General features: G+C 42.4%; 1 protein-coding gene across 2 annotated transcripts in view; it reads right to left on the reverse strand.

Annotated features, from left to right (window-relative positions):
* sfxn5a (sideroflexin 5a) overlaps positions 1-12063 on the reverse strand; it is a 35025-nt gene extending 22962 nt beyond the window's left edge. For both annotated transcript variants that reach the window (XR_007450886.1, XM_049596144.1), the window contains exons 1-4: positions 11901-12063; positions 6269-6337; positions 1473-1550; positions 946-972 (exon numbers count right to left, since the gene is read on the reverse strand). Coding sequence is in view for 1 of the 2 variants with exons in the window: in XM_049596144.1 (XP_049452101.1) it covers positions 946-972; positions 1473-1550; positions 6269-6337; positions 11901-11948 (222 nt within the window). In the remaining variant the exon portion in view is untranslated. The remainder of the gene's footprint in view (positions 1-945; positions 973-1472; positions 1551-6268; positions 6338-11900) is intronic.
* Between the last annotated feature and the right edge of the window lie 322 nt (positions 12064-12385).

The raw sequence follows: 12385 nt of genomic DNA on the forward strand, positions 1-12385 counted from the left end.
TCACTGCTGGTTCCAGAGGGACTGGACTGAAAGGGTTTGGAGGGAACAGGGCTTAGAGCTGCACCAATATGGCAATACACAATAACAACACAATAACTTCTTACTTTACTACAAAAACCTAAATATGGTGGCAGGTATCTAAAACAACAACCACCAGTGATGATGAGGTGTGACTGTCGTACCCACACAGACTTCACCACATGGTAACATGTAGAGCTGTAGTTGGAGCTTTGTTGTCATGTCGTCTCATGCATGAACACCAGATCTAACTGTATCCAATTCTGCGTGCTCACATTGTTGACACACAACAAACCTGACGCTGCGGCGCTTCACTGTGGTCAGGAGCGTGTTTACAGACTTTATTACATGTCCAACAGAACTAAGACTGACCATCTTCGTCCCTCGGTGCTTCCTGGGTCGGATTTGGGTTTATTGACATCTGTATTCAGAACGTCTCATCAGATGAAGACACATGTTAGTGCCTTAGTTCAGTGAGATTTGAGGACTTTAAGATATTTTTTGTTAAAGTGAAAACAAACTGGATGAGGGGCGACTCATTACATGAACATAATGAACGGGCTAACATGTACAGAAGAATAAATAATTGATTAAGATCATTAATTCTTATTTAAAAGATTCATAGTCTCTGTTTCTATGTGACTGTAAATAACTCTGTGTTTGACCAGCTGCACCTGCAGCTCAGTTCACTGACTGTCAGACGACTTTACAGTCTGCTGTGACTGTTAATTAACACTGAAAACACTCGTCTGTTCTCCATCTTTATTATTTTAATAATAATTCTCCATTAAAGACGTTTATGTTTCATTTTCATGTTTTGTCCCTCTGCTGTCTGCTTGTTGTGTAAACTGCTGTGTGTGTGTGTGTGTGTGTGTGTGAGATTGAGATTGAGAGACAGGAAGTGAGTTAAAGACACAAACATCTCACCTGTTTTATTTTCTGAGCCTGCCAAAGCTGTGGAGACACAAGACACACCTTCAGTGAGAAAAACTGTGATCTGTAAGAACTCAACAGTTTCTGTGTCGGTCAGTTAAAGCTGGAGGAAGAATCCGGAGAAGACACAAAAAGAGACAGCATCTGGAAACACCCCCTCCTCCTCTCTGTCCTAAGCCCCGCCCACCAGAGTCACCAATTAACCTACATGTCTTTGGACTGTGGGAGGAAGCTGGAGCACCTGGAGGAAACCCACGCTGACACGGGGAGAACATGCAGACAATGCATAGAAGCGCTCCCCCACCACAGAGTTCAAACCCCTGGGTGGAGGGTCCTCTGCACCCCCGTGCCGCCAGCGTTAAATGTCTCTTTTTATTTATCCAATGGAGACTGTGCAAAGTCTGTATAAGAGATATTTTGGGATGCACCTCCTGGCTCTCCTTCCTTCTCTGACGTCATTAACAGGTGGTTTTTCAGCCCTTCAGTGGACCAATCAACACGTGTGAACTCTGTGTGTTTACCTGAGCGTCCGTCACACCTGGAGGCAGAGTTCCCTGTCTGAAGCGGTGGAGCAGCTCCACAGACTCCTGCAGACGTCTCTGATTGGACCAAACACAAAGAGTCAGTGAGATGGGAAGTGAAGTCAGAACACTCTCCTGGAGAGTCCGAGTCACTCCACAGATGTTTGTGTGCTCCACTCTTCACGCCACACGGCTCGCTGCGCACCATAATTGTGTTTCACTGAAACTTTCATGCTGATTTTCAGTTGACAAATGAGTTTCCTAAAAGGTAATGAGCAGCTTTCTGTGGTGTGATCATCGTCTAATGCCGAGCAAAATACAAGGTCATGTGGCCCAATTTGTACTAATGAGCTTTAGCATGTGTGTGTGTGTGAACTCTTAACTCTAGGTGTGCACTTTTGCCTTGTGTGCACACAAGGTTGTGTGTGTGTGCGAGTGTATGCAAAATCCCAGCCATCCTTGCTCCTCTCTCGTCATTAGGGGCAAGTCGAGGCTACGCCAGCCCAGCAGGGTGCAAGGTGTGTGTGTGTGTGTGAGCGTACACACTCTCCGCCCCTCACAGCTGCCCCACATGTCCACACCTCATCACATCCCAGGAGCTGCCGCCGCTATTACTGTCACCAAAGAGCCTGCTAACAGCTTCATTACCCAGAGCAGCAGAGCTCTGATGAACAGAATCACAACACAACAAAGACCTGAAGAGACGTGACCACGAGCAGAGAGCGACCGACCCACGCTCTGTAGACTCACAAGTCAGTCTTTAGACGCTTTGCTTAACTAAAGACTGATGACTTTCTCCCTGATTTTGTGTTTAGATGGGCGGATACAATTTCAGAGTTTAAAAAAACTCCCTACGTTGCAGAACCAATAGTAAATCTGCAGAGCGGTCCTTCGGTGGCTCACTGAACTCTTGTGCTCGTAAACATAGTCCCACTAGAAACACGTGTAGCAGTACAAAATGGCTCAGCCATGCTCGCAGAAAACGCCGTCAAAGTTAGTGGATGTTTGTCGCGTTTGTGACGACACATTCTCACCAACTAAAAGAAACAAACATAATCTTTTACAAGGCCATGACTCATCCGTCCGGCCGGACTATAGAGGCAATCGCCTTGTTGTTTACAAATACTTGCAGGTAGTAAACCAAACTTTAGCTATATATATATATATATATATATATATATATATAGCCTATATATCACATTTTTCACATCACTGTATCACCGATGTTTGTAAAGTCTATAAACACAGTGATTGAACAAACATTACTGTTTCTGTGCGCACGTTTAGCTGGGCTAACCATTAGCTGTTAGCCCTGTTAGCCATTAGCGGTGTTTGTAATAGGTAATAACTCATTAAACGGTCCATGAAAAAAAATATCTTTTCCAGCGGATATCTTAGTTACAACATGATTGAGCTAGCAAAGCAGTTTTGTGTTGCTATGTGTGGTATTTATTCAGTTTTGGGAGATCACGATGTCTAGAAAGCATCAGTGGCTGCAGCTGACAGGGACAGCTAACACTAGCAGCAAAGCTAACATCAGGACGTCATCTGTTAAAAGCCTCCCGTTGTCGGATACGACATGAAACTACTCCAGTTAGTTCAATCATGTTGTAACTGAGACATCCACTGGAAAAATATTTTCTTCATGGATGAGCACACGTTTGATAAAACGGAGTTAAACCTCTCGTCAAGCTCTCTGTGTGTTTGTTTCCTTGCGGACGAGAAAAGGGGGAGCGCACATTTCTGAGAAGGCGTGTCCTTTTCAAAAATGCAAGAGGCGTTGCTTTGTTGCCGGCCGTTTTCGCTGGTGTGATAAACTCTCTTTAGAAAGGAGTGTCCCCAGACTATCAGAAGGTGGGGATCTCTGATTGTCTGGTGGCGAGACTACACGCTCTGTGACCAGGAGACATACCTAAATATGGTCATACATTTATCATGTTAAAATGAGGTTTAAAGGTCCAGTGTGGAGGCTTTAGGGAGAGTACCTTTGTTTTCTTTAGGGACTGTTTGTTATTTAAAAGGGCATGGCAAATCATTTTTCAAGCACTGGAGAGGGACTGAAGTTTTTTATTTCTTCTTTGGCAGAGACTATTTCTGAACACTTTTCAGCAGTTTAAAACATTTGTTAGAAAAATTAGTTACTTCGATAAAGTAATTAAAATAGTTACATTACTTAGTTCATTTTTAACAAGGTAACTATTAATTAATCTGTAACCTGTTACATTTCAAAAGTAACCTTCCCATCAGTGATCGAGAACAACCGGGGCGAATCAAATTCTGTCACTGGTTGCAAACCAGTCTCACAGTCGTGACACAAACGTCACAGGTCGCTGCAGCTCGTAAACAAATGGCAGCATGAATGTCTTCAGCTGCAGTCTGGATTTGAACAACGTGGAGATGTGGTGAGAGCTCAGGGTGCAGGAGATCCTGAGTGTCGGTGGCGAGGAAGAAAATAAGCGTCAGGTGACCACAACAGTGCAGGACAACATAGTGTGTGTGAACATGACGAGACAGACAACACTCACACAAACAGGTCACAAACAGCCTGAGTTAATTACAGGCTTTGACGACAGGTCAAACCAGTCAGGTTAACTGTGGAGGAACTACAGAACACTCGTTCTGAACATGACGAGTCAACGCCACGCCTGTTTCCAGCAGCTGAGGTGACTGATGGTTTCTCTCAGATTGTGACCCACATGTTTCTGAACTGTCACGAGCAGGATGAGCCTGTGTTGAAGGCAGAGTCTAACACAGGTCAGGTGACCCTGGACCGACCGACACAGGTCAGGTGACCCTGGACCGACCCTGGTCACTGGTGCCCAAGAGGTATATCATAGTAAAAGTGTAGATGCCGACAAAACCTCAGTTCTGACAGTCATCAGTGATCGACAGACTCACAACTGATGGGGTGAAATACCACTTTTACCCATCAGGTGGCTGACCTGGTGCAGGACTCTGAATGAAATACTGTTCTGATCAGCTTGTTGATTATGTCCACACCATATTCATCTCAGGAGGCTTCAACTTCCTGTTTTCTGGAGACACTTCTGGATATTTTGAGTCATGATGACAAATACAACAGGATATATGCAATGTGATTTAAATCATTGCTTTATTCACTGGTTTGAGTTAAACGTTTATAAAAACTAATTAACTCAAGAAAGGTCTATTTAGACTTTGTATTGTCATTTTTACTATCAGGTGTTTCTGCATTAAGATTCTGTTTCACTGGGATGGACAGATTGTTATTAAACTTATGAGTGCATTCAGAATAGAAATCAACCATTACAATATTTTATTGTGTTTGGCACATAGTTTGGTTCTGAACGGCTTTATACTCTGCAATTGTTCTGTTAAATATTTAACTGATAAAAGTGAGGTTCTCCTCGTAGGTGCTAAATCTACTCTGGCTCAACGCACAGTTTCTCTCTGACCACTGATGAATCCAAAATCCGTAGGTCCGCTCAGGTTCAGAGTCTGAGTGTCATCCACTGTCCTTTGAAGCCCACATGTGACTCTACTTTCATCTACGAAATATGAAGTCTTCGCTCGTCGTTTACACCTCAGATCGTAGTAGATTTATCGCCATTTAACACCTGTGAATATCCTGTTCTCATTTTGCACTATGCACTTTATGTACACATTACATGAAGACCAAATGAGACATGTGGGTGTTCTATCTGCCTCACTGCACTGCGCGCTCTGTATGGGCGTGTGCACCTTGTATGACTGTTTTCTGTGGAATTGTGAGCACTCGCACTTTGGACGCTGTGTGTGCGTTGTCTCATGGGTTTCAATGCGCTCTATTTTCTTGTACTGTTTCAGTCTGTCTTTTTATATGTCTCTTTGTAATATTTTAATTTTTCTTCTGTTATTTCTTCTTTTGCCTGCCTCAGGGACTGCAGATGGAAACTAGCTAAAAAGCTATAATCTGGTGCAGCGCATCTTTACTCTGTTGAGTCCAGTGTTCTCTGTACATGGTCCCTGATATAAAAATAAAAAAGAGTGCTGCTATACTCGTTCACTTTTTGGTTACGTCTGGTATTGATTATTTAAATTCTGTCCTCTCAAGTGTCTTCATAAACTTCAGCTGGTCCAGAATTCAGCCTCCTGTATCATAACCAGAACCTCCTCCACAGATCATATCAGTCCTGTTCGCCAGCAGCTTCACTGACTTCTGCCTCTCACCTTTAAGGCCCTTCATAAGCCACGCCCATCATAGGCCACGCCCCTTCCTACCTGCCTGAACTCCTCCATACCTACACACCCTCCTGAACTCTGAGATCCTCTTCAGCTCACGTCACCATCTGCCCTGGACTACCATGGGCTCCTTCAGATTTTACCGTGACTCTGGAAGTCTCTCCAACGTGACATTCACAGTATCGACTCCTTTTCCTTTTTAAATCCCGTCTGAAAATGAGACGTTTTCTTTCACTGTGTCTTGTAAGGTGTCCTTGAGTGCTTTGAAAGGTACCTATCCATAACATGTGTTATTATTATAAAGTCCAGTAATATGGTGTCACATTGGCTGGAGGACAAAAATGAATCAGCGTGTTGCCTCTGACACAGTTTTTTATTTTAATTCAAGGTAAATGTGAATTTTCTTGATCAAATTAAAGTCAGACTTGAATCTCTGAGGACAGTGAAAAACATCTGTTCCTCCCTGAAAAACTGCAATGAGACGAGACACACAGTCCCTGTCAGCTCAGGAGGATCTGTCCTCCATGGTTCAGTTTAACGTTCATCAGATCAGATCCATTAAATAAATGAAATATAAAATAAATAAGTTTGTTTACCTCGGTGACGAAGAGCGTCCTGGGGTCAATCACATCCAGGAAGTGCCTGAACCGACCGAAAAACGTGTTCTAGAGGAGGAGAAGAAATCCATCGTTAAAAACATTATCTACGTTCATTTTTAATAAGTTAATTAAAAATACATTTTGTTTACAGCAGTAAACAATTATTTATCATCTAAACACTTTAAAGTTTTCAGTGTGCTGAGTGAAATGAGTCCCGATGAGAAACTTCAGCAAATCTAACTTATATCTGATGTGAAGGTAAATAAATTTAATTTAGTCAATATAAAGGAGCCAAATCTGAACGTGGATGGTTTCTGTGGGCGCGGAGAGATTCCAGTTGTCACCCAGTAAACAGTGAGATTACAGCGTGCCAGCTGTTTCTACACAGCAGGTGGAGCCTCCTCATTAATACCGCCGACAAACTGTTTCCTATCTGCATCTTTTAGGGGCCCGAATCCTCTCACACCATCCGCAATTAATTTCTATAATGACTGTGCCAGAAATACCTTTCCATCATTATTCAGAACGGAGCAGAAGGAATGGTTTCGGCGTGGAGCGGCGCCCGTCCCTCCCCAACTTCTCTTTAATTACACTAACTGCTAATTTGGATGAAAATCTGGTTTGTGCGGCGCCTCGTGACTTCCTGAACATATGGATGGTTAAAAACACGGCGTGGGGGAAGAGTTTTTAAAAATCTGTTAAATTCAATTATTCACCAGTGACTCACCAACCTGACCAGTGAGAGCTGATACTGGGGATACTGGGAGAGGGGACTCATTTCAGCTGGACTCATCAGTGTCACACTGACCTCTGTGACCTGTCAGAGTCTGAGTGACCTCATGTCTGCATTAGAAATACTTGGTCATATAACATTATTTTTGATCTGACATTAGTCCTTAAATTCTCCCTGAATATGTTTTATAAGTATTGTTTGGTTTTAAACTCTGCGTCATGAATATATCCAAGAAAATGCTGAACTATTAAGAAAATTATTTTCTTGGCTGAATTTCACATAAAGTAAATTTACCCCTACTCTCTCTTTTAAAATCAGAATCAGAAATACTTTATTGATCCCTGAGGGGGACACTGTGACTCGTTACAGTCGCTCTGATGTGAAGAGCAGAGAATTATAAGATGTGACAATAAGGGCATAAAATAAAGTAATAAAATTAACCAGTAATTAAAATGTGCATCATGCTTCATTAACACTTGTACTAAGATATTAAGAATGAATGAAACATCTTCACTGTGCTGAGTCTGGAAGAGTATACAGCTGGAATCTTAGTTTTAGGATTTCTGTATTAAACTTATTCTACTTATAAACAGGTAAACAACAAAAATAAAAACATACGCTCCATCTCTGTGACTGATTCATTTACAAACAACATCACTTTAATAATCTAAAAAAACTGACATATTAATTAACGTCATGGGAGTGGAGCTGGACTCTGAACAAAAAAAAAAAACAACAACCTCAAAATAGTTTTTATTTTAAAATATGCAAAAGATGCTTTTATGTAATTTATGTAATATTATTATTATTATTATTATTATTATGTTTCACCTGTTCTTGAGATGTGGACAAATCCTGTTCCACACTGGGAAGAATTCCCCTGTTATAAAAGCCTGTAAACAGCAGCAGGGAGTCGACTTTATGTTACTGTGAAATTAATGTTTTTACCGTCACTAAAACTGATGGGTTTGTACTGTTAATGACAAACACAGCATGAAGTGTTTCTCGCAGCACTTTACAGTTCACTTGTTTAATAAAGCTGTTTCTCTCCTTTTCTCACAGTTTACTGATTCGTTCGTTTTAATGCTCTGTTTAGTTTCCATATTTTACACACCTTTTAATAAACCTGTTCTTCTTACCTGAATTAATACTGGCTCAGCAGCTTAGACACAGTAACAGTCACACTGCACCATTAAAGGCACTTTTTGGTTTTAATGGACTTTGGCTGTCAGTCTTCCCAAAATCACAGAACACAAAACAAAACAAAATTCTCATTGAGGGAAAACAGAGTTAAATTATTGATTTTTCAATCATGTGCAAAGTGATGTGAATTATTCAACCTACTAGACTTTTCTATTTGTTCTAACGCTTTCCTTCAAGCACTTAGTCTTTATATCCAAATTATTGATGATTATTAATAAAAAATCTGTGTTAATAATTTTTATGACAAAAAAAATTAAAAATAATAATAGTCATCCCTAAAACTGTGTCACGTCAGAGAGAGTATTTAGAGAGAATCATTATGTTCTGTTCAATTTTGTCTCCCAGTCCTGACACTGATGAAACGCTTTGAGCAGATAAAAATATCAAGATATACAGTGGTGGAAAAAAGTTTTCGGACACCCCATGCATTTGTGAAATATTGCATTAAGAATCACTCTTAGGTCTTCAAGTGCAATTTCTTTTAGTACAGTCACAGCCAAAATACTAAATAAATCCTAAAAAAGCCATTAAAAACTTAAAATTGATTGGGTCCATAAAAATACATAAGAAATTTTGAGTATTGGGTCATTTTGGTACCAGTGATGAAGGTCGTTCTTTTTATTAAAAGACACAATTTTTGTTGCCAAGCTTCGTGTCTACATAAAGCCAGCACATTTGAAAGTTCTTCAGACACAAAAATGGCTAAAACAAGGAACCTAACGCAGGAAACACGCCTGAAGATAAAGATTCTCAGCCAGGAAGGGTACAGCTGCCGCCAGATAGCCAGGAAGTGCAGATGCAGTCCTTCAGCAGTTGGATACACTCTGCAGAAATACAGATGAACCAACAGCTTGGAAGACAAACCAAGATCTGGGCATCCAAGGGTTTCTTCAGCAAGAAATGACCGCATCCTGATCCGCATGTGCAGGCAAAACCGCTGAATGACATCACAGGAGCTTCAGCAGCAGTGGTCAAACCAAACTGGTGTCCAGTGTTCCACCCGCACTGTACGTGGCCGACTTTTAGATCATGGCTTAAGGTCCTACAAGGCTATCAAGAAGCCCCTGATCAATGAGAGACAGAGGTTAGCCCAGGCACACAAGAACTGGACAGCCAGGAACTGGAAGAAGATTTTGTGGTCAGATGAGTCCAGTTTCCAGCTTTATCTTCCTCCTACTAATGTGAGGGTACGCAGAAGGCCAGGCGAAGCATGTACAGTACCTACTGTCAAGCATGGTGGAGGCAGTATCATGGTTTGGGGATGCATGAGTGCTGCTGGTGTTGGTCATCTCACTGTCTGTGATGGCACATTGAACTCTACCAAGTATTGGACCATTCTCCAAACCCACATGCTCCCTTCTGCGCGTGCACTGTTCCGTCGAGGTACAAACTGGATGTTTCAACAAGATAATGCCCCTTGCCACACATCCAAGGCCAGTAGAACTTGGCTGCAGGAGCACAGTATCCAGGTCTTAGAGTGGCCAGCTCAATCCCCGGACATGAGCCCCATTGAAAATCTGTGGTGGATTATCAAAAGGTCTGTTTCAAAGCATAAACCAAAGAATTTAGAAGAATTAAAAGCAGTAATTCAAGAAGAATGGGACAAGATTACCCCTCAACAGTGTGAAAGGCTCGTGGGGAACATGCCAGCCAGGATTAGAGCTCTACTACGTGCCAGTGGCAGGACTACTAAATATTAATTTGATGATGTGATGGTTTATTTATTTTTTGTTCAGTTTTGAACACATTCTCTGTTATTTGTTGACTTTGATACCGACAGTGTTGAGAACTGACATATTGAAACTGTCAAGAATTTAGTTTTGTTAGTTTTTCTTGTAAACAATAAACAAAAAAATATAATTTGTATTTGTTTGTATCTGTCTAATGCAGCCACACCTTTTGAAACACAAAAAAGATTTTTCCACAAATATTTCATGATAATATTTGAGATTGTGTTAAATTTTAAGGGTGTCCGAAAACTTTTTTCCACCACTCTATGTCGATATAGCTGAAAAATATCATGATATAATTTTCAGGACAGATCACACAGCCCTATGAATCACCAACTCTCTCAGGTTAAGCCCAGTCAGAAGGTCAGAGCAGGTTAAGGTGTCGTGGTCGACTGTTGGCAGTAAAAATAATCAGGTGTGCAAACTCTGAATATGTGTGTTCGCTGTGTGAGGGCAGGATGTACCGAGTGATGACAGTGGAGCTCAGCCCCGCCCTGTTAGTGATAAGCGGGGGGTCGACCCTGAGGAGGGTGAGGTGAGAGAATAGAGACTGTGAAGTGGACCTTCTGTAATAAAAGCACTGTTTAACCCCTGACCTCATTTCCTGTCACTCCTTATACTGACACCTTCAGTGGGTGTAACACACCTATCAGCTAAAGAGCACTGGAGCACAGAGGAGGGCAAATGTCTCCATCCACCCAGCAGTGCACCACCTCATCAACTACTGTTAGACATGTCTCGTTTCGTCTTCTTCAGCCGCCGAGCAACTTTCACACTTGGTCCTTTTCAGCCCTCTGAACGGATTCAGAGCAGTGACTCAGCATTTTTTGCACATATGTGAACACTCCAAGAGAACTCAGACCCTCTGAAGCAAACCGATCTCAGACCACCTCAGGTCACTTCATGTCAGTGCATCTTCATGTAACCAGCGCCCTGTGAACACAAAGTGCACAGGTTCACTTCACTGTTGTATTCAGCCCTCTAGATCACATGACGCTGACCTGGGACGCTTGAAACCACGTCGGCCTGTAACGCTTGTAAGGACGCAGGACGAGGAGGAGTGTGGTCCATGAAGATTCTGCACGTCTCCAGATGTTAATGTAGAATACACCACACAGCAACAGTCTGCAGCACAGCAATATTAAGATCATCTGAAAGTGAGCAGCTTCATAACCTCACTGCAGCGCCGCGTCAAAGTAAAAAGAAAACTATATCATATATTGATGGGCTACAGTGTGAACACTGAGCCCTTTTTCTGTTGGTCCACTTTAAGAGGTCTGAGTTTGGTTTCTTTAAGAAGGGCTACATGTGAAAGCACCCTCAGTAATAACAGGGTCCCTCCTTTAACTCTGGATCCAGGTCTCCTCACACATCCATGGATTATAAACCTCATGCTGCGTTCAAAGGTCAAACTCTAAATGATGTGAGGAAACAACAGAGTGCCGCTGTGTGTCAAAGCTCTGTGTGGGCAGGTGTAAAAACATCAGGTGTCATATGAGCTCATACACTGCACACCTGTTTCTATCTCACACCCTGATGAAGACGGTGTTTTAAAGCACTTTAGCAGCAGTCAGAGAGCCTCGGGTGCATCTAAGGACTGTGCCATGAAGTTAACACTGAGTCAGCTGGACAGATTTTAATCTTTAAATCACATGAACTGGACGTTGCGGGTAAAGTTGACCAGGTGACATAAACACTGACACAGAGGAAGGTTCAGAGTTCAGTTCATGTAAAACAACAGTAAATGTACTGGATGAGTTTGACAAACTTCAGTGCTGTAGTTTACACAGACACAGTGAGTGTGTGCAGCTGTTTGTAAGACACAGACTCAGAGCTCATACCTGTGATGATGTCATTATCGGTGTTAACACACCTTTACCTGTTCACCAGGTGACACAGCTGCTGCTGCTGCTGCTGCTGCAGCCTGGACTCAACGCATGGAGGGAAAGTTTAGACACAGTACCTGGTCGTATCGGGACCTGCCGAGCTGGAAGGTGTCATACTCAGACATGTTGCTGCACACACACAGCTGTGCTCCTCTTCCTCCTCCTCTTCCTCTGTACGGTTATAAAAACGGTGTTTGATCAAACTTCAGGCTGCAGAGCTGCTGCTGCTGCTGCTGCGCGGTCAACGCTCAGTTGTTCACTCACCCCGCTGCATGACGGGTAATGTAGTGCCTGTCGGACAGGATGTGGTTTGAAGCTGCTGTTAGAAGACTACACTTCCCAGGAGCACACGGTGTGTTTACAGGAGTTTAAAAAGGAAGTGAACAGGGTGAAAGTTTGGTGATAAACTGAGACAGTTATAGTTTTACAGAGGGTGTGTGTTCATGTGTTCATGTGTCCATGTGTTCATGTGTTCGCTCTGAGAGAAGCTGTGAGAGTTTACAGAGTAGATGAAGCCCTCTGGTGGTCAAACTGAGATAAAACCTGTGCTGGTGACGTGGAC

The sequence above is a fragment of the Epinephelus fuscoguttatus genome, linkage group LG14 (genome assembly GCF_011397635.1).
Source record: "Epinephelus fuscoguttatus linkage group LG14, E.fuscoguttatus.final_Chr_v1".
NCBI classification, from domain to species: Eukaryota; Metazoa; Chordata; class Actinopteri; order Perciformes; family Serranidae; genus Epinephelus; species Epinephelus fuscoguttatus.